The 23,069-nt window shown below is 39.8% G+C and overlaps 1 protein-coding gene across 2 annotated transcripts; it reads left to right on the top strand.

Annotated features, from left to right (window-relative positions):
• Window positions 1–3,066: 3,066 nt before the first annotated feature.
• Window positions 3,067–20,485, top strand: TSPAN8 (tetraspanin 8). Of its 2 annotated transcripts, XM_038155720.1 has the most exons (9): window positions 3,067–3,202; window positions 3,296–3,484; window positions 8,860–8,919; window positions 11,490–11,612; window positions 12,247–12,321; window positions 12,407–12,514; window positions 14,210–14,350; window positions 17,603–17,686; window positions 20,192–20,485. In XM_038155720.1, the coding sequence occupies exons 2-9, from the start codon at window positions 3,425–3,427 to the stop codon at window positions 20,243–20,245; spliced, it is 705 nt and encodes a 234-aa protein (XP_038011648.1). In that variant the 5' UTR covers window positions 3,067–3,202; window positions 3,296–3,424; the 3' UTR covers window positions 20,246–20,485. The 2 variants fall into 2 exon arrangements, with proteins under 2 accessions (XP_038011648.1, XP_038011647.1); XM_038155719.1 differs by having other exon boundaries at window positions 3,106–3,484.
• Window positions 20,486–23,069: the final 2,584 nt, after the last annotated feature.

Here is a 23,069-nt window from a genome sequence, read left to right as displayed (position 1 = left end):
ATGGGTAAACAACCTACTGTGAAAGCAAGGAAAAGCGCTTATAATCTGCACTTCTGTTTAGAAAGGAGTTTAATTAGGACATGCAGAAACTTGTATTGAGACCTCAGAGCAACAAGAGAGTTTGCAAGAGGTCAAGTATCCCTTTGGCTGAAAGATAAATGCAGTGACAGCCTGAAATCCCTGCACACCTTATATAAGCTGAATCTACTGATTCAGCAGATCCTGAGATCTACTGATACCTTTGAAGCTTCAATCTCCACTCTGAATATGGTTCTTACCATTCATCTTCTCAAATGTTGTGCACTTATCACTGAAATGGGGAAAATCCCTTTTATTCTCCACTATTCACACCCCACCATTCAAGGACTTCACTGCTATCCAGGGCAAATAATTTTTTTAAGTCTGAAGCTGAATGTATGACTAGTTGTGCAGTGAATCATCGGATATGGGGCTTTGGTCACAGCTTGAGCTTGTGGAGGCACCTCACAAGAGAAAAGGGAGGTTGTAAAACAAGACATAAAAGACTCAGAGTGAGGAAGGCTCAGAGGTGAAGGAAGATAAAAACATTGTAAAATCAACTGTAGCTGCTTGGGATGTTTCAAAGGGGAGATGCTTTACTCCAGGTTCATTACAGACATACTGGCTTATTCTTTTTTTTTTGACAAGTATTTGGCAAAAATTTCCAGTATTTTGTGCGAGCGTGTTGTCAGAGCTCCCCTGTTGTGGAGGGAGCTGTGTGTGTTGCATCAGAGGCTCTCGCCCTGTGGTGCACTCAGGCTCTGCACTGATAACCTTCCTCTTCTAATCTGTAGAGGATCAGTAACTAAATGGATTTTCACTAATTCTTTGCTGAGAAAAGCTTTTGTCTAGTTTGTGGTTTAGGCTTTGTTATTGGTGGTGTATAGCTGATTATCTAAACAGTTAGTGGAGGGATAGTGGAAGCAATTTCATATCAAGATAAATAGCAGAAAAATTTCCCATGCCATTCCCATGATACATAAGCCTCTGCAATTATCTGCATGACCTTCGTACTTATAGGTACAACTAAGAATGTAATCTGTGCCATAATTGCAGCATTTCCTTCTCCAAGGCATAAAAAAGCACTGTGTAGCCAGGAAATAAGAATTAGGCAAACATATGGAAGATTTAAGCTGAAAATCTGTCACTTATTGGAAACTGCTTGTTTGCTTCTAAATTTAGATTGCATATTTTTACTTTAGATGCTATTAAATATAGATATGAAACATGTAGGAATTGTAGCAAAGTCAGATACTGAGTTTCTGTTCAGCAGCTGTAATTTAACATGTTGTAACCTGGGATCTTACCAGAACTTGCTCGTGGTTATGTTCAATAGGTTTATTTAAAAAAAACCCAAATCCCCAAAACCCCCTAAAAATCCCCAAAACCCCAACCCACACCAAGAAACCTCCCTAAAACCCACCAAAACCAAAACCAAGAAAACAGCAGAAGTTCTGGGCATTTCAAAGGTCCTTGCACACTGTCCTGTTTTGAAGAGCCAGTGTGAATGCTTGCCTCCTATATTATTATTTCCTCAGCACATTTTCCCTCAGACATCTCTGACTGAATGCCTGGGCTAAGCATCTCATAGATGACAGTGCTATGGCTCAAGCCCTCCTTAATCAGCATCTACTTTGTGTGAAGATTTACAGCAGTGTTGTTTTCGGTACATAATGCAATTTGGTACATAATGCAATTTCCAAATTCCACTTACTTATAATAAACTTACTTTACTGCAATTGTATCGTCTGATTGCAGACTTATCTTTTCAAATCCTGTATCATCCATAATTCCCTTACTACCCTTCATGGTCCTTTTCATACATTTTTATATGACTGTTTAAATTTTTCTCATGATTCATCTGTGGCTATGGCATCCCTCCATAAAGACACCCACATTTCTCAATTTACTTCTTTGTGGAGCGTGTTAGATCAAAACCATACCACACAGTTGTTTCTCCCAATCCTTACAAGATCTGTATTTCATCAGTGCAATTACTTTTAGGAACATTCTCAGATTTGGGGTGAATATTTGAAATAAGATAGTTGGACAGTTGATATCCTAGAGCTATAACAAAGAGTATTACCCCAGAAAGGAGGACAGAAGTTAGAGGCAGGTATAGATGCAAAATGGGAAAGCTAGCTAAGAGAGCAGCTGGAGGGAATTCTTTTAAATGTAGAGTACTGGTGGGTTGTTTTTGTTTTTTTTTGTGGATCCTACAAAAGTCAGAATCTAACTTAAATCTTTTTGTCACCATCTATAAGTCTGTTATATACTAACACTTCCCATTTTTTCAAATACAGAGACTAGAACTGAGGAACAGGAATTGACATTGAAGACTGAAAACTGGGTTTGTGCCAAGTGGACTTCATAAATCATTTCAGATCAGTGTTCCCTTAATCTCTCACACTGTGCTCACCCTCAAAATTAAAGCTTCTTTTTTTAATGACAAACTCAGAGAAACCTGTGTCTGACCCTCATTCCTACAAGCACTGTTGTGTGGGGCTTCTTCAGAAAATAGGCTGATAGAAAAAAAAACCAGCAAAAGTACCTCTATTTTTGCCTCAGGATTCTTAGTTGCAGGGACAAAGAAGAAAACAAACAAGGCAAAGCCCAAACCCAATGAAATAGGCTTACTGCCTTGCTTTCTGGAATGAGTCTAGCTCCTATTGCTGAGAGGTATCCTGCATCTAGTGTCAGAACTAGGGTTGCTGTGCTGGGGTTCAAAATGCTTCTGGGAACCTGCACAGTAGGACTTTTGTGCACCACAATGCTCAGGTTCCTGGGGTCCTCACTTGCTGGGGAAGAGGAAAAGGATCTGAAGCAGATACTCAGACGGAGAAAATGTTGGCAGATTCCTTATCCCTCCTCTCCTGGGATAAAGCAGACTCCTCCTTTCATGCAGGTTGAATATCTGAAGTGGAAGTGTGAACGCAACTGAATGAATGCTGGCTGTAAACATTAGGCAGTGAAAGAGTAAACCCTGCGACGTAAAGCATTAAGAAATGCAATCATTTTAACTTCCGCTTAAAAGCAGATCTGTAAAATATTTCTATGCTCACCTCTCAAAACTAACTTCTGCTTCATAATTTACTTTTGAGGCGTAGGACAAGTCATAGGATTATTACAGAGAAGTACAAACCACAAGACACAGTAAGAACCTGGAGACTTGGTGATAACAATGGTAGTGCTTCCTTAATGCTTGGTTAATATTTACCAGTGATAAAGCAACTATTTAAGCAATTGTGGATGACTTGGTCATAACATTTGCTTTCAGGAGCAGAGCACGGTGTATTTGACATGTTTTGAGAGGTTTTCTGAAGACACAGGAACAACTTTAATATTGAGGTCAAACTCTTAGGAAAGCTTCTTTTGCAGCACTTGTTTTTGACTCGGCTTGTTGAAAATGGCGGGTGTAAGCAAATGCATGAAGTACTCCATGTTCATCTTCAACTTTTTCTTTTGGGTAAGTTAGTATTTAAACTGTTATTAATGATGCAGGAAATGTGTTCCCCATTATCTGAAGGCTGCAGTTAGAGAAATTGTAAAGAAAATAGAGCATAAGTGGAACCAGAATATGATTCTAAATCAGGGAGTGAAGAATATATTTAACTTTTGCCCTTCCCTTTGTCTTTTTCCATCTAAACACCTTTCCCTCTGCATTTAAAAGTAGACAAGCTACAAATCTGTCTCTCTGTTCATCTTGTGCCCCTCCTGTCGAGAGACATCACTCATCTCAGTCAGAAGACAACAGATTCTGCAATAATATTGCACAGTTGTTTTCCTTTTATTGCTGTTTGCATGCAAGATCCTGAAAATGCAGTTGCAATAGAGAATATGGAAAAGTTGCTTGAATTTTTAGCCTCCTAATTGATAAATGGTTTTCATATCCTTCTTTGTAGTTCTTTGCTTTACATTTAGTGCATAATTAGTTTCTGATGGTGGGCAGTAAATGTTTTTAAGAACGTATGTACTGGCAGTACTGCCACAGCTGTACCAAGGCTGATAGAGCACAGCACAGCTGGCAGGTTTCTGGGTGTTATTTGAACCGTATTTGTCTACTTATCACATCTCAGCTGGGTTGCAACAATTTCAGGTCCTGAAAACTCTGGAAAGGTTTGAGTTAAAGAACATTTCTCTCATGGTTCAACCTCACTGTCAGATTTCCTGACAGAGCTTTGTCAGGTTCACCAGAGGTTCACTGAAACCAGAAGCGGAACTACGAGCCATATTACGGGCTTTGCCTCAAGGGATTTTTTTCGAGTAAAAAGGTGATACCATTCAAAAGGGACCACAAACAGTAGCCCTGGAAAATCTGTGGCTAGCCCAAATTCTTTGATTGCCTGTGGACCTCACAAAGAAATTCCTGACAGACCAGCGATGGTTTGGACTGTTTCCCCCAATTTCTTCCTTCAGTTTAATGAAGGCAGATTGAAGATTTTTGACATTTGTGTTGAAGCTTTTATGCAACAGTATTTACAAGAATCTGTAAGTTTCTGAATTTGACTTCCTGTTCCTCAGAAAGTTTTTTCCTGTTTTTGTGGTTTGACCCCAACCAGTAACCGAGTACCACGCAGACACTCACTCACTCCCCCACCAGCAGGGCTGGGGAGAGAATTGAAGGCATAAAAACTGGAAAATTCATGAGTTTGCATACAGACAGTTTAATAGGGAAAGCAAAAGCCATTAATGTAAGCAAAACAAAACAAATAGTTAATCTCCTGCTTTACATGGGCAGGCAGGTGTTCAGCCATGGGGGCAGGGCCTCATTGTGTGAAGCATTTACTTGTGAACATAAATGCCATCACTCCAAATGTCCTTCCTGCTTCCTTCTGCCAGCTTTATCTACTGAGCATGATGTCAAATAGTCTGGAACATTCCTTTGGTCAGCTGGGGTCACCTATCCTGGCTGTATCTCCTCCTAACTTCCCATGCATCCTCAGTCTCCTCACCAGAGTAGCAGTATGAAAGGAGAAAGAAAACTTGATGTAAGCCCTGCTCAGCAATAGCAAAAACGTCTCTGTATTATTAACCCCGTGTTCGGCACAAATCCAAAACACAGCCCTATACCAGCCACTGTAGAAAATTACCCCAGCCACAACCAGCACACCTGTTCACATTCATCTGTGTTTACTGTGAACTAAAATATGGACAAATGTCTCAGACTAGCATTAGAAAAGCTCCAAAATACTTCTAGAATGGACATTGGACTAGTGTCCTATGCCTCCAGTGACAGTATGGATTTCCTAGGGAGAAAAAAGGGGTGGGATCCTGGGGGAGTCTTGAAACAAGCATGTGTGAAACAAACTTCCTATCTTTATACCAAAGTTGAAAAACCCATACTGTATTCTGAGGAAGAAAATGCTGAGAGCATTCACTGTGCATGTGCCTGCCTTGATGGAACAGAGAAGGACAGGAATGAAATTGTAGTTAACTGGTTTAGGGAAGGTGTTTAGCACTGTTAAGATAGGGAAGAATGAAACAGGGAAGGACAGGAATGCAGCTATAGTTAATTATTTTTAGGCAGTTGTTTAGTTTAGCATGATCAAGATTGGGAAGAACAGTATGGGCTGACAGAAATATAATGAAACGGAATTTTTGGTTCACATTCCTGTCTCTTAGTAATGGAAATCACTAAACTGCAACAGTAAAGTTGAGGGAACAGAGATGACTTTACAGCCACTCGTCCCACAGCCACTCTCTCTAGTACTCAAGGCAGTTGAGAAGTGGAAAATTACTGATACTGGGAAATGAAGGTGACTTTAACCTAAATAGATAAGAGCGACAGTTGCGTATTTACCTGGTGTTCTTATTTTACACCCTTTGCAATCTCTCAGGGAGTAACCTCTCTTAAGAGACTCAGGAATGGGCTTTCTAGCCTTCTGATGAGTTTTCTAAGCAGCTCATGCAGCATCCAACTAAGTGTGTAAGCCCTGGAATAGTCTAAGATAGCTCTGCAAATTGAGTATGGCTTCACTATGTGATGTGTGTCCTTGGGCATCTACATGCCCATGAGCCCCATGTTGGGCTCCAGCACACAAAGAGAGTTTTTCATCTTCTCAGTTTGATGAAAAACAGCAGACTGTTGCAGGATTTTGAAGATCTGTGCTTTAGAACTGGGTGCCTATATGGAGTTTCTAACAGTCCTTAAATTAATCCTTGTCAGTTTTGTGCATTAAGCCTAACACGTGTCAGATTTTTCTTCTTTCCCTTCTTTGGAGTTTGCAGGATATCCAGTCTCACCTGCTGTCCTCATTGCATCAACTTCTGCTACTCCACATAATGCAGAATTGTAGAATTACCTAATTTTTTTCACAGAATACTGATATCTGACGGTTTGAAGCAACTTGGTTAGTGACAGAGCGTCTTTGATCAGTTGTTAATGCCAGACTTGCAGGACTTGCAGTCCCATCGACAAAGTGGCCCCTTCCCTGAGCCTTAATGTGAACATCTCAGCCCCTGAAGTAGCAACACAAGCTTAGCAGGTTTGCTAAGCCAGAGGCCTCAATCTCTGTAGGACCTGCCTAGAGCTGTCGTTTCAGGTGTCTCAGGAAGTATTGCAGTCAAATATTTTCTTTAACAGAAGCAACCTTGTAAAAGTTCCTCCTGATGTCCGTGAACTGAATGTTTGAAAAGGGTGTGCCAGTGGAGGAAATTCCCCACAAATGTGGTATTTGTGTGTATGGGAATTGCAGAGTCTTAATATACTGTTGGTTCAACACTATGTCAGGCTCATCTGGGGTGATATTGATTTAGCCAACTGAGCTGTATTTCCTCCTCACACCAAATTTGAAAGCTTGAGAAGGACCAACCAAATGTGAGGGACAGCAGTACTCTTGCTGTTCAATTTATGAGACTGAGATAAGATCACTGATTCTTTATCAAGGATTGCGGCAAAAATAAGATTGCCATCTAATTTTGGGAAAATGGGTGAAGACATTTTCAAAGAAGCTCATTTTATTCCATCAGAAAACACTAGCAGTTCATTAAAAATGAAATTTCCTGGAATGAAAGTTTATTTAGTTCAAACTTTATTTTAAGAAAACTTTAAGATGGAGTATTGCAGCAAACTTGACATGTTCAACTTGGACTCTTTGGGAACAGACTATTTTTATTTGTTATTTCAAAACTTTTCTTTACGTGTTTTTAAACAGTTTGTATATTATGAAAATAACTAGAAACAAACCATTAAGATTTTACTGAAATGGAGCATTTTTTAAAATCAAGCTAAACTAGCTGTATTTTAAAAATTAAAATATGTACTAAAATTTTGATTTATAAATGATGTTTCTATTTTTACATTGAGAAAATATTGTAGCATTCCCATTTGATTGATGTGTTCCTATGCATTTAGCTAAATTTGCTTCTACTACTCTATTTTAATGGGAGGTCCTACGTAACAAAAAAAACTCTCTTTGGATTTGTGGCAACAGATGTTTCAGTGGAAAATTTCACATTAGCAAGCCCATGTTATCTAGTGAATAGCCACATCACTCACACAGTGCTGCTGAACAAGACTGAAATGTACAGTCATATGATATACCATCAGTTTCTAGGTAAATTGAGCAGGATTCAAAAGGTTTCAGGGGGGAGTTCTAGTTAAATTTGATAACATGTTATAGTTGTCATTGATTGTACAACTTTGTTTTTCATGTTTAAAATGCACTTATAGGAGCTTTACTTAAAGCAGGAAAATGTGTGGCACCCATGTCTGAGTGCTGGCCCTATTCCATATTCAATGATCTGCTAAGGTCATTAATGTCTCTGATACTGAATATTATATGAAAACTTCTGTGGGGAAAGTTTTTTTAAAGAAAAAAACACTAAACCATGTAAAAAAACCCTATTTTAATTTCAATAGTCCCAGTCTTCAAGGGAAATTCGTAACAACATTTCAGGGCCATTTATGACTTGAGCATTAATGGCAGATGGAGATAATTATAAATCTGACTAGTCCCTGGTCCTCAGTGAGGTCTCTTTCCTACCATCATCTCAGTAGGCACAATCCTCACACCTGAGTAGCCCCTTGGTTACCTATGTCCAAGACTTAATAAAGAGAGATTCTGTGTGAAATTCATCAACAACAAGGTTAGGAATAGGGTCACTGGCACACAGGGGAACAGTACTTCAATGATCGATGAAATAGGAGCACAACTAGAAATGAAGGAATGTATCTGGACCTGTGATACATCTTCCCTGACTTCAACATCTTAAGGAAAGTCATGCTGGTCAAACATTCATATATACAAGCTCAAGTTGTACTTTTCTGTTTTCTGTAAAATTATAATGGGAACATATACTCTAGGCATTTTATGAGACCTGTTCTAAGGATTGGAGATGGCCAGATATTGCTGCATTTGAAACAGCAAAAAGAATTTATTTAGAACGTTTCCTGTTAGATTTACCATAGAGAATGTCTCCAGATATGTGTGCTGAATAAGGCTAGAAACAGCAGATACGCAAACATCCCTTATCAATCTCATGTTTCCATTATTCAAGAAACAACATTCTTTACAGACACGTTTTATGCATACAATAGCAATTAATATTTCTCTCTCATCTGACGAAATTACTGTTATACATGATGTATAAATCATCATGTAAATGCGTAGTCCTCTGGGGTGGAAACATCAGGGATTTGGTGCATACCTGAAGATTTAACTACACTTATGAATTTTCCTGGAAATGAATCAATACTCTCTGCTCCAGCAATTCATGTTTCTTTTGCTTTGCCAAACAAGTGATTTCAGAAGTTTGGACAGCATATGGTGCAATTTGGATACTGAATGTTAGTAAAAAGAGTTTCTGACCTTTCTAACTTGTCTTTATTTTCTCCCACAGGTGTGTGGTTGCATTATTTTGGGATTCTCTATATGGATACGTGTTAGCAGTGCTCAGCAGGTAAATGCATGCAGTTACACCAGCACCATGTAAAATGTGGAAACTACTGCATATACTTTAATTTCCCATCTTCATTTCCACAAATTTTCTATGTTTTTGTTGAGGTGGTTTGTGTGGGTGAAGAGGAATGCATTTTATGATGTTAAGATTAAACATCATGGTGCAGGTAGTCAGATAAAGCAATCGATGCAAGCAGAGATACGTGACTATGAGAAGTGGCTGCCAATGTTATTAATGCAGTTTTATGCAGATGCACAGAGATTTCTGTTTGAAAATGTGTCTCTCACCTCTAATGAAAAATAATTTTGCTTTTGTTAATGATTTTGGTGTTAGAGAGAATAATGTGGAGATATGCAGCTCATAGTCTTTTCCATGTTTTTCCCTATTAGAAGAGTATAGTCATATCTATTCCTAGGGTTACTCCTTATGTTTGTGGGGAATATTTTTATCTTTCTCAATATGTTCAATAACACAATTCTCATTTCCCCAGTAACTGCAACTTTGAAAAGGAGAAAGGATTTTTCCGTTCAATTTTCAACAACTCCTTAAAAACACCTCATCCTTTTGTCCTCATATTTATATATAAGGAGTTTTAAATGCCCAAGAATCTAGGATTAAAATGCCTTAAAACTCCTCCTGGAGGGTAGAAAAAAGACCCTGAGTTGCCCTTATGGATGTTTTGTATGGATTATTAAATTACTTCAGATATTATGACTTTTATTTTCTGCCAAGCTAGGGAAAATACAGTTTTGAGGAGCTCTCAATCCTGCAGACATGCAACAGAGGTTGCTCCTGTCATTTCAAAGACCCCGTGGTCCTGTGGACCCTTTTGCCCAGTGAGTACCATTGGCACTGACTCTAAGGTTTAAGCAGCACATTCTTCCAAATCAATTTGGGACATAGAAATGCAAATTAATTTGAAAGCTTAATTTGCATTCTTCTATTTCTAAAAAGACTTCTTGGCCAGAGAAGTGAAAAAACAACCAGGTGTCACACAGAAGCATATTTTTTTTCAGCTTTCTGATTGAGCCTTTAGTATAGATTATGTTGCTATTCTTCAGATAACTCCCCTCTTGCTCTAGCACAGTCTGTCAGTTAAGAACAATAACTTTTAAACCAGTATTTTCACACCTGGAAATAAAAATATGGTGAAGGTAAGAAGATAGCTTTGTACATTCCCTGCCATTTGGCTGATGGCACCTTACCCAGCCCCAGATGTCTCATGTCTGGCAGAGCATGGATGCAAGAGAACTTGGTTCAAGATGACACTGAGTCATCGGGTAAATCAGGTCATGGTGGAGAGCTCTGTCATTCTCTCCTCTGGAAGTGGAAGAATCACAACTTTCACTCCTCAATCAGCATTTTACTAAAAGCTAAAACTGCCATTCTTGATACTTGACAGTCTCTGGTATGATGGCTCAAATGATGCAATGGAGCTTGGAAAACCAAAACCACTACCAAATCTTATTTTTTGAGAGATTTCATATTCAGAAAAGAATATTTAAATGTGTGTCAAACTGCTTTCCTGAAGCAACACTTAGTACTCCCCAAAAACCTATGAATTAAGAGTCAGGACCAAAATTGAAAGCATTTTCTCACATTTTTGCCTCCAGGCATGCAAAGTTCCCATTCAAAACCAATGTACGTTTCGCCTCAGTAATAATTGAGCAGACCATAAGGATTTGGCTGTAGATGAATAGAGCTTTCTAAGAATAAATAACAGGAGGTTCAGTCCAACTTGGAAAGGGAAAGAACAACACATTCTTCAAATTATACTTGTCTATATACCTTTGCAATTTCCATCAGAAGATAAATGTGACAACTTCCAGACATTTTTGCTAATCTTGGCACCAGTATCACTGGAAAATATTCTTTGAACATTTTTCTGTCTTTAGGCCTTTGGCCTTAGTAAGTCCTGTGGGAACTGAATAATTTGATATTTAATAATATTGAGGTATATGAATTGTTTGGTTGAATGCCCCACACATCAAAATAAAGTTGTCATCTCTGAGGGTAATATTAGAGATCAAGCCTTGGAGAAAACAAAAAAAAAGGAAAAAAAATCTGCTTTGGAAAATACATCTAACTATTTCTCTAATATATGCAGCATCTCTCTGAGAAGTGTTCTCTCAGAAACAGTCATAGAGTATGTTCCTGGTCTCCTAATGACAAACAGAGATTTTTTTTCTTTAACATTGGGTTAATGTAGGAGAGATTTTGAGGTAATCAAGTCTCCTACTTCCAGTAAAAAGCAAAGATTCATTGACTGAAAACCAACTAAAAAGCCACTTTAAAGACAGAAGATCGATATTTATTCAATTAGTCTGTAAAGTTGATTTTCATCTTGTGCAGAAACAAAGGTTGTGAAAAAACAGATTTTACAAAGGTCTCCACCACAACATTTGAGAAAGGAGCATTAGAGCTTTGTTTATTTATGGATCACAATTTCTCCATAGTTGCTACTCAGAATACTTATCAGTTGCAAAATAATGATCTCATTTTGGGGAATACAGATGCTTTTAGGAGGACCTGCTTGTAGCTGAAAGATTGTTTTTCTTCTCTCTTTTCAGGGGCTAGACAACAGCATGCTTGGAGGAGTTAATCTACTAATAGCCGTAGGCTCCATCATCATGATCCTTGGGTTCCTCGGGTGCTGTGGTGCTGTAAAGGAGAGCCGGTGCATGCTGATGTTGGTAGGAAAGAAAAACATTTGTCTACCTTTAACAGGCCACAGCTACATTTGATGGATGGAGTCCTTGCAAGTGGTGTCAAATGAAGATGGGCACCTTATCATTTAACCAAAAGCATGATTATAATGCTGTGTTTTCTTTGCTTACCTTGAGTTTGGGCCTTTTTTAAATTCTGTTGTGGTAAAAATTATGGTTGGTCCCATCAGCAAGAAGACAGGGTCCAGAGAGACTTGAGCATGTCCCTCACTAAGTTTTTTTTCCATCCAGCCATCATCAAAGTTCCCTCCATCAGCTTTCACCCATTACCTATCCTATTTAATTTTCTAAATTCCCAGCCCTCTCTTTGCTGGTTCACTTAGAATGTCCTCCCTGTCCTCCTGCTCAACTCTCACCCACACACTGTTATCATGACACTGTTCTGGTGTGTGCCTTGTTTTGATCACCAGCTGAGCACGCTCTGTTTTGAGCATCAGTTTTTCTTATCATCAAAGAAGAAATAGTTGGAGCAGCTCTGCCTGGAAAATTATTCTATCTACATGGTTATTCAAGCACATGAAAGATAAATATTAACTTAAAAGAAATTATATCACCTTGGTCAAAAGTAATAAAGTTTTCTACCCCTTTTGTTTTTTCCCAGTTTTTTATTGCACTGCTTCTGATACTGATTCTTCAGGTCACAGCAGGTGTTTTAGGAGCAGTGTACAAACCTCAGGTACAGTATTATTCTATATTTTCATTGCTGTCTTCATAAAATTTAATTTCTTCTCAAAAAATTAGTAATATATTTTAATTTGCAGGTTGAAGAAGCCTTTAACATTACTCTAAGCGAAGGTGTAAATGCACTGCAAAGTACTACAGGAGAATATAAAGAGTTTCAGAAAGATTTCCAGGAGCTGCAGAAAACGGTAATTAGGCATTAAAAAAAATGAAGGGGTTATTGCTATCTGTCTCATCTTTGGTATCTGTTTCTGCTTCATTTTATGACTACTCTGCTGCAGATTTGAATTTCATTCCCTGGGGATAGGAAAGGGTCTGACTTAAAGGCAAAACACCACAGAAGGTACTTCTGTTCTCTTGATAGGGCAGGGTCTTCCTGTGATGATTCTTTGCGCAGTAGTGCTGCCTATAAGAGCAATGAAGCAAGGACACACCACATGCAAGTAAGACTGACAGTTAGGTAGACTCTTTTAGGAGAGGACTTAATGGCCCTTTCTTACAGCTTTCCCTTCTGAAGGAGCATTGATCTTTCACCATATCCTAAATAATAACTCTCCAGTACTTTTAAGGAAAGTTTACCACAGGAAAACATCAGGAGTGTATTTAATTTGGAATACACTACTGCTATGAAGTCATTAAATGCCACATTTCACTGTGTTAGAAGAGGGAAGAAAATATGAAGAGAAGTTTATTTTTATTGTGTTTGCACTTTTTCTGGTGCCCCCATCCTGCAAAACCCCAGGTGGTGGATGCTTAGTGTGAGCTTGCTCCTGGGTATCTCACAGAGAGAGCACCCTGGAATGTCATTGATGATATCGGCAGCACACACCCCCTCCTCTCCCACAGGTACCTCGATCTGTACATTGACAGAATGCTTGCTGCTCTGGTTTTTTTAGTCCCTGATGGGTGATTGATTTTATGGATTGACATAAAGTTAATTTTTATGTTTTTAAAGACTGCTGTATGAAAGAAAAACAAACGAGGAACAATATTTAGGTGTCTTATGTTACTTCCACTTCTCCTTCCCCATTCCATCTCCAGCCTTGTCCTCTGCCTCTGAGACAGCTTATTTCTTCTGATAGAATAAGCCTTCTGGAGAGATGAGCAAAATGAAAAATCCCAAAATTACTGCATTAATTTTTAAATGTAGCAGGACTGCTGTATTATATCCCACAGCCTTTGCTTTTATACAAAATTACATGAACATTTCCAGCTGCTTTTTACTAGGCGGAGGACCTCAAACCCAAGTTTGCACCTCTGAGCTTTAGTGGCTTGAATATAGTGAAACATGAAGTGAAACTGCACCTGGTTTAAGTTTAACAAACCCTAAATGGAGCCCTGGTCTCCTCAGTCCTGTTCCAATTTAAAGAGATAACTATCATTCAAAGAGGTTATTTTTCTAGATTTCAGAGTTTTATGTGCCTGAATTTTACATTTCCAGCCTGGCTTTTCCAGATGTGAAATGTGGATGTTACTGGAGCTGACAACTTACCTTCTGCAAGTACAACCTACAGAAAGAAGGCTTGATTTTAAAAAAATACTATACCAGTGTTCTAGTTCCATTCTGGCACTGATAATTACTAGCTTTACAGTATGTTAATGGTTTTTGAGCATCTTATACTGCAAACCTGGTCTTTTTTTCTCCTATCTCTTCTTTAAAAAAAACCAGAAACAAAACAACAAATATATGCACTTACATTCTTATAAATGGTATAGAAATGTAAAGGATGTTTGAGACATACCAATTTGGGACAACTTCCACATTGAAAAAGGTGAAATAAAATTTCTGTTTTGTTGTTCCTATCAGCTCCCTCATCTACTCTCTTTAAACTGAAAATCACCTATTTTTTTAACTCTTCTCCATATTTACTCCCTTCTTGCAGTACCAGTGTTGTGGATTGAAGAATGGAGCTAAAGACTGGGGAGAAAATTTTGACAAACAAAATGACATCTGTCTGTGTGAAGCAGAGAAGCCATCAACAGACCTCTGCATCAACTATAAAAACAGATACATCTATAAAAAAGTGAGAAAAATGTTCACTCCTCTTTCCAAAGAGCCAAGTTTTAACCCAAGGTTATCTCTGGTGACTGGCCTAGTCAGGAGTTCTGTATCTTTCTGAAAAGGCAAAGTTTTGCTTTCTCTTTCTTAGCCAGAATTACCCCCACACCATCTGTTAAGAAATGGCTGTTCATAACTCTGCCCCTTCCTCTTCTTGAGATCTCTCCAGTTTAGGCCCTGAGCAATCTGCATGGTTACTGTTGATGAAAATTATTGACTTTGGGGTCAGGGTATGACCTTGGGTCAGAGCTGCACACCAGCTACCCTTTGACTCTCTCACAAGGCTATGCTCCCGTCCAGGCTCACTGTGCTAGTAGATATGTTGACTTAGAGACTTTCAAAATGCTAAGGTATATTGAAAATCAAACACATTAAATGCAAGACCTTTGGGGTTTTATAACCCTTTAATAAAAAACCCCACGCTCATTCTGCAGGATATGCTGGAAAGAAACCTTACATATTGTAGGATTCATGGCAGAATATTCAAAGAGTGATTTCTTACAACCACAGCCTTTTGAAAATCTTAATGTAATAAGGCAAAATATCTGGTGACAGGCAAAAAGAAAGCACATATAGAAGAGTACCATCTCGTAGACAGTAGAGATATCAAATAACAAGTTTCATGGTTTGCTTGTCTCATTATGAGGAAATCTGGACTCTATGGATGTGAAAAAAATATTTAAAAAGAAACGTAAAAAATAATTGAATAGCACAAAGTAATAGAAGTTTTAGAATGGTGGTGGTGCAAATTTTGCCAGTATGCACCTAGCACCAAGCAGATTTTAGCAAATGTCCATCATGGTAGTATAATTCTCTAATTGCACAGGCCCTTAATCAAGTCCTGTCTGAGCAGTAATTTCCTCCCCATGTAGTCCCACAGAAGCAAATATTATTTTAAAGCAATGAAACAATCTGGTTAAGTAGATGATACCAGAACCCAATCTGGTATAAGATGTATACAAAGAGAGTGTTTTGGCCACACTTTAATGTCTTTTTGGCCTCAGGCAAGCCCTCAAAGGACACATGAGAAGCCATCTGTGAAATTACTGCAGGTGCAAGATATTGCTTACATGAACACACAGATTTCATGGTGATGTGAGATGCTAGTAGAGACATCCAACTCTTCCGATATGGGAAAAAAAATTTTGAAATCCAGTGCAGTTATGAGTCAGTTTAACTGAGAGAATTTTAGAAGAACTAGAAGGAGAAGACCCCTCTGTTTATTGTGAGAGAGGAAATATGGTGAAAAAATACAACTATATTTGGGGCGAAGACAGTTGTAGTGTTGTAACAGTAATGTAATTTGGATGCATTTAAGCTATACTTGGCTTTCCCTCCTGTTTGCAGAAGGAGGATTGTCAGTGCCTAGAGAAGATGTAGTCACTGTAAGAACAGACATATGCAAATATTCAAAATGAGAGTAGCTCTGCACAGAACTGCAGCTGTAGAATCATAGAATAGGCTGTCAGAAAGTACCCATCAGGATCACTGAGTCCAGTCCTGGCCATGCACATGACAGCCCCAAGAATCACATCATGTGCATGAGAGCATTGTCCAAATGCTTCTTGAACTCTGTCAGGTTTGGTGCTGTGATCGCTGCCCTGGGGAGCCTGTTCCTATGCCCAGTCACCCTCTGCATGAAGAATCTTTTCGTGATTTCCAAGCTAAGTCTCCCCTGACTCAGCTTCATGATATTTCCTTCGGTCCTTTCACTATTCATGAAAGTAAATAGATCAGTACCTGACCCTCTTCTTCCTGTCATGAGGATGCTGAAAACCCAAATGAGGTCTCCGCTCAGTCTCCTCTTCTCCAGGTTGAATAGAGCAAGTGTCCTCAGCCACTCCTCATATGGCCTCCCCTAAAGGCCCTCCACATGGCCCTACTTTGGACAATCTCTAGTAGCTTTATATCTTTCATATATTATAGTGCCCAAACCTGCCCCTAGCACTCAAGGTGAAGCTGCTCCAGTGCAGAGCAGAGCAGGACATCCCCTCCCTTGCCTGGCTAGTGATGCTGTGCCTGATGTCCCCCAGGACAGGGATGGCCCTCCTGGCTGCCATGGCACTGCTGACTCACATTCAACTTGCCATGGACCAGGACCCCCAGGTCCCTTTCTGCATGGCTGCTCTCCAGCGTCTTGTTTCCAAGTCAAACCCCAACATAACCAGGGTTGCAAAATCTGACACCTGACCGTGTTAAACTTCATATGATTGGTGATTGCTCATCTCTTTGTTTTGTTGAGCTCTCTCTCTAGGGCCTCTTTTCCCTCAAAAAAGTCAACAGCTCCTCCTAGTTTAGTGCTGTTGGCAAACTTCCTTAGTATTCCTTCAAGTCCTGCGTTCTAGTTGTTAAGGAACATGTTGAAGAGGATTGGACTGAGGATGGAGCCCTGCAGAATCCCGCTACTAACCAAACTCCAGATTGATGTTACCTCACTTACTATAACTCTTTGTGCCTGACCCATGAGCCAGTTGCTCACCTATGGCACAACATGGCTGTATGCTGGACATTTTGTCCAGAAGGATACTGTGAGAGACAGCACCAAAATCTTTGCTGAAGTTCAAAAAGTTTACGTCTAGTGGCTTTCCAAGACCGGTTAGGTGGGTTACTCTGTCATAGAAGGAATCAACTTCAACAGGCAGGACTTTCCCCTCATGAAGCCATGCTGATTACTCTCTTCCTTCCAGCCCTAGCTTAAGACCACCAAAGATTGGACAAAATTAATTTTGAAGCTAGGTTTTATAACCAAATATTTTTAGTTAATCTCAAGTCTAATAATAAACCTTGAAGTTTCAAATCCAAACATTGGTGGGAAACAAGCTCCCTCTCGGACCTGGTCATGGCTGGCTGCAATGACTCTTTCCTAGTAGCAAATGATTACCAAATGAAAGTAAGAATAAACACTTTCCTTGTAAACTGAAAAGGCAAATGTTAGGCATTACAGCTGTATGTCTTCCTTTAAAATAGTAGCTTTTTATGGACAGCTATTAAATCTTCATACTTGGGAAGGCAAAGACTTTCACAGAGCATAAAGTACACATAGCTGTGTGTTTTGTGTTCATTAGCAACAAGCCAGAGTAAATTCAAATAACCTTTTTTTAGTGCAGAGCTAAAGAGAGAGAGAGAGTTATTTTGAGTTATTTTAGAAGATGCTTTCCTATATAACCATAGGATATTATTGCTTACCTAGAATTAATAATTTTGTTTTCTTTTTCAGTCCTGTGGAGAAGTGATTATGCAACAAATTAAAGACAATCTGGTCATAGTTATGGGGATCGCCTTTGGACTGGCTGTTGTTGAGGTACCAGTGTACACTGTTAAAATACTTAGTAGCTGACAAGCAATATGTTCTACATGGAAATACATTGGGAATGGGATTAAAACACATGGCTTGCTCAATTAATAGACTAGGGAAAACCACCTCTCACCTTAGCTATAACCTTACTGTTATTCATATAAACATATTTCATTAAAGTATATGGCTGCTGAGCTGCAGACTTCAGGTGAGATCAGACCACCCAGCTGCCTGTGTAAGTGCATCACATGGGAGATTATCTTCAAAAAAATTGCCAGTCCTGAAGCCAGTCCGTGTCTTGATACTGAGCCCTGTGTATAGAGATGTGTGCTAATAAACAGCACCAGAAGATATGAGGCAGAATAGACAGATTTTTCCTCCTCTTTCACATCTTTTCTTGAGGAAAAAGTAATCTCCTGAGAAAACTTAGCCCCTAGGGTACATATTTTTATCATTAAGAAGTTTTGGTACAAAATTATAGTTCTGAGGGATTAAAACTTTAAGCATCAAGATGACGCATGAATGTGCCTGAGTGCACACATGTGATGCTCCATATATTCCTGTGTGTTAAAAACCACAGAGTATGTGAACTCTTAATTTCCTCCCATACACTGAAGAATAACATGCAAGATTTTCTCTGAAGAGAGGAAGAAAAGCAGTAAGGCTATCCAGTCAGCTACTTGATTTTGATTTGAATAGGAGAAAATGATAAAGAAACAGGGGATTTCATCATGAAGCTTTCTTCAGTAATTTTTTTTCTTTTCACTCTTCCTTCTTGGTTTTCCTCCACCCTCGCTCCCCACCAGTGGATGTTTGAGGGAAAAACAGAAATGACAAAGACTGCTGTGGAAAGTTCAGTCTGTTATTCAAAGCAAATACTTCTTAACATCATTGGCAGAGGATTGCTCCTCATGGCAGAAGAGTGGGCAAGAGCCCCAGTTCAAAACTGTGTTTCCAGGAAAATAGTAGTAAGTGGGGAAGAATTATGCAGCTGCAGCACTGGAAGTGTACAGGCCACCAACTTCTTACTCAGCACAGGCTTTCTGGTATTTAAGGAGCTATATGTGGGCGGTCAGGTCTCTCCACCCATATGCTTACTTTGAGAGAAAAATAGGTGAAATACACTGATATTAAATGACCTGAAAATATAATTGAAGTGTAAAATTGCATCTGTATCCCTAAAGCAAAATATAAGTCACTTTGCTCTAGTTATTGCAGTTATGTGGGTTGTAGCCTTTAGTTCATTGGCCATCACTATTTCCTGTTCTCCAGCTGGCATTTTCTGTGCTGGCTGACTTTTGCAGTCATAAAAGGATTAGAAAACAACGTGAATAAACAATATGAGACTCAGCACAAATTGTCAGATGGCAATTTGATAAACATTTAGCCTTTCCATATTAACTCAAGCAATTGCAAATCAAAGGCCACTTGCTTAACCACCTCTCTTCTCTAGGAAATCTCAGATAAAAAGAGGTGCTCTTCCCCCCTCTGCCTGCTTCATTATGCCACTTGTGAGCTGTTACTGCTTTCAGCTCACCCTGCTAGTGAAAATTATACATATAAGATGGGCCCAATTTCATAGTATGTCAGGGAAACCTTGTCAGTTTATTCCAGGTATGAGCCCATTCCTTTGTCTTAGCTGTACCTCTGTGCTACATATGCTCTTCTCTGTCTCTTCCTTAAGTAAATAAAGTATGTAAAGTATGTTTGGGCTTCAAAGGTCTCAGTTGGGCGCTTTCCACTTTTGTGGAACTCCTTCACAGACTGGTTAACTTTAAATTCAGAAGGAAGCTTTCTGATCTGATCTCACCAGCTGTCTGCCACAGGTCATGGAATTGTACCCATTAATTCCCAATACAGAAGGTGTCTTTATTAAATTTTCTATTTCATGTAAAAGCTTCTTCAGTGAACTCACTATTGTTTCTATCCCAAGTGCATTACAGATAAATATAAAATATTTGTTGCATGATCATTTGCAACTTAAAACAGTGAGGTAGGTTTATAGATGTATACCTGTATACAGTATATACACATGTATATATACTTGTATACATACACTTCACACGTATGGTTACACAGAAGAGAGTGACAGTGGAAGAGAGATTTCAAAAGGAGACAACCCTTAAAATACACAGTGAACATTCCTCTAACTTTATCAGAAAATAAAATGCTCAATTTTCCTCCAAATTTCTTGAACTTCTCTGTAATTGCTGCTCCATTACAGCTAACAACTGCATTTTAAACACACAGAGATACAGGGGTCCTCATGCACAGAGGCAATCCATCTTTTAAACAAATGAAACTTCTCCATGATATCTGTAGTCTCACCTGTGGTATATACTGACTTCATTAAATGCCTCTATTCTGTAAGAGGCACATTGGAAAAAAATCTTCTGCATAGCAGATTTAACCTTGCATAAGTCCAAGACTTTTGCAAACAAAATATTCCCATTGTGTGTCAGTTGATTTCCAGAATTACCAAGTAATACCAGAAATATCTTTGTTTTCCAGATTCTTGGTTTGGTGTTTTCTATGACACTCTACTGCCAGATTGGGAGGAAATGAAACTGTGAAAATGTCAGAATGACTTCACCAGTCAAATCAAGACCTTTCTAGAAAGAGGGCTAGAATTTGGGCTGCCACATTCAGATAAATATGTGCATGTCCCCGCAGCTGTTCTGATGAAAATGGCAGCCCTTGTGCTCATGGATACTTAACAACTTGCAAAATGACCTCTTTATAGTTGGTAAGACTTAATGATGTGAATATGTTTTTTTATTTGCAATAAACATATTTGTTTGTGTTTCTGAGGTGTTTATTTTGTCCAAAGATAGCAATTATGTCATGTTGAGAGTGAGTTCACCATGTGGTGTGCCCTCATGAGTGTTAAACCACCCAACAGCAGAGTCACCATAAACAGCTGCAAACCATCCTGCAGTGGCTGACTGCTCCGGGGAACTCAGGTCCCTGGGAACCTCTGCTTGTGGAGCAGGGTGCTTTCGTTAAGAGGGTTGTGGGTTAGGGTTTTGTTACCTGTGGAAAGGGCAACTAACTTGGAACCAAATAGGAAAGCCATGCTTCCTTTCAGGGATGTTTAAATCAGTATCTTGACAGCTGAAATGGTTGCTCTTGGGCCTAAATGATGCTCAGGCTGCACAAATGAGCTGGATTTAGTGGCATGTGTTTTGCAAATAAGTATCAATGGTGAAATCCAAGCCCACATGGAGGCAAGGCATTCACAGAAGTCATGCAGGTAAGGCTTTGCCAAAGCAGCTAAGGCGAATGGGTGGACAAACGCAGGGCATGCCTGGCAGCACAGCAGCAGCCATAAAAAGCCTACCTGCCTTTGGACTGACCAGTGCATGCGAGTGTTTGGGCCCTGAGGTACTGACAGCCCTGATTCTCCCTGCCCAACCACCCCGGTTTCCCTGCGCATTGCCCATGGCAAGGACACCACATCAGCCTCCTAGGCCAGTTGGTCCCTGCCCCACCAATGTCACAGTCGGGCTGGTCTCCAGCTCCCCTGCCTGGTCACAGGGTCCCACCAATCTGGGCTTGCCCATTTGTCCTGGATGTGGCCTCAGCCCATCCCAGGGAGTGAGTGATGCCAGGGGCTGGGGCTGCCTTGGTGCCCTGCACTGCCCCACTCCTGACCCGGATGGAGGGATGGGCCAGGCTCTGCCTTGCCACCCCAGTGGAACCCCATGAAGTCCCAAGCCCTGGGGACCTGCTGGCCTGGGTTGTCCTCTTACAGAAATGGCATCAGGGACAAGATTTTTAAGGTATGAGGGTGTCTAATGATGCTCACAGGGACCTGCTGAGGTTTTATCCAGCAGGCTGATGGCCTTCCTGCTGTGTGTTGGGATTAGCTGATTTAACCAACTCCGCTGGACCCCTATCTTCATAATAGCAACTTTAAACACTTCACACAGTTACTCTTAAGAGAAAACTGTGTATCATGCTGCTCTTGTTAAAGACCCCTCGGGTGCCCTCAGCTGTCTCGAAGCACACCCTGACTGCTCCCATCTTGAGAAAGCAATGCAACTTGCTTACAAATGCATTAAAAGCTTCCCTTGAGCAGAGACCTTTGTCCATGTCTTACTCCAGCAGAATTGGGTTCAGGTAAAATTCATCTGCAGCAGTGAGGTTTTTTGAAACTCAACCAGAGGAAGTTTCTGTCCTATCCCACATCCTTCCCCAGCACTCAGACTGTTAGGCTGAGCAGTGATCCTGCTTTCAGTAATACATGTGTCTCCCAGGAAAGTCATCAAGCTACCAGACAGTTCTGGCACTTGTTCTTCCCTCTGCTGAACCTCAGAAGCTGTGCCAGAAGAATTCAAACTTTGTTGGACCAGAGAAGAACCATGACTCCATAACCCAGCTGTACTAACTGGAAAAAGAAACGCTGGCTTCTAGTTCTTCCTCCTCCCAAGAGTGTTTTTTTCTGTGCATATCTTATCCATGATCTGAAGTCCTGGGAGCTGTCTGAATCACCCAGATCATGGCATGGCAGCTGGAGGCCTGGATTATCACTACAGAAAAATATTGGGAATATAAGTGCAACATGAAGAAAGAGTTGCACCTTCCTTTTCTTCCTCCTCCTTCCCACTAGAAGGACTGCTCTCCTATTTGAATAAAGAACAAGAGGGACTTCCACAGAAAGGGGTCTTGAGGCTAATGGATGGACATGAAGGAGAAATTACAGCTCATCCTTGCTGCCAGGAGGAGTCAATTTCAGGCAGCTGTAAACTTGAGTAATACTGGCATGAATTTGTAATGAGCATTGAGATGAGACTGACAATTGTACGCTGGCTCAGATACCAGTCTGGTCCTTTATGCCGCTCTGGGCACCCAGATGTGTAAAACCAAGTTGTAATCTAAATTTTGGTTGTCTACTGCCTGGTATTGGATATAATCCTCAAAATAATCTTTGCTTGCATCAAAATAATGATGTATGATACATTAGACTTTTTGTTAAAACAGTTAAAACTGTTGATATTAAAATCAGCATCAAAATTTTGTCTTCAGGGAGGAACTTTGACATAGGAATTTTATCTGGAGCTGAGGTGAACGGTTACTCTGTTTATTTATGCAATCTATCTCTATTATGTAAAGCTCTAAGGAATAAAAGTAAACCACTATGATTATATGCTACCATGACTGTTTAAATAGGATTGAGCCAATGAAGTAATTCAGAATATTATCAGCTTGCTGGTGAAGTGGGTTTGCCACTAAAACATGCCCATTGCCTTTGATGTTGCAAAACTTACTTTCTTCTAATGTTCTGTAGCCTCCTGAAGTTTTCTACCTCATTTTTTCAATGGAAGCAGCAAAATGCTAAGCATGAAACAAAAAGAAATCTGTCTGGATAGGATTCATCTGGCTGTTT

This window comes from Motacilla alba, chromosome 1A, assembly GCF_015832195.1.
Source record: "Motacilla alba alba isolate MOTALB_02 chromosome 1A, Motacilla_alba_V1.0_pri, whole genome shotgun sequence".
Taxonomy (NCBI): domain Eukaryota; kingdom Metazoa; phylum Chordata; class Aves; order Passeriformes; family Motacillidae; genus Motacilla; species Motacilla alba.
This window is presented reverse-complemented; position numbering and strand designations above follow the sequence as displayed.

What these genes read in the sequence shown, in the direction of transcription:
- TSPAN8 (XM_038155720.1), top strand. Translation starts at nt 3,425, where the DNA reads ATGGCGGGTGTAAGCAAATGCATGAAGTACTCCATGTTCATCTTCAAC. An exon ending in ACAGATACATCTATAAAAAA is followed by an intron (nt 14,351 to 17,602) that starts GTGAGAAAAATG and finishes TTTCTTTTTCAG; the next exon opens with TCCTGTGGAGAAGTGATTAT. An exon ending in TTGGACTGGCTGTTGTTGAG is followed by an intron (nt 17,687 to 20,191) that starts GTACCAGTGTAC and finishes TTTGTTTTCCAG; the next exon opens with ATTCTTGGTTTGGTGTTTTC.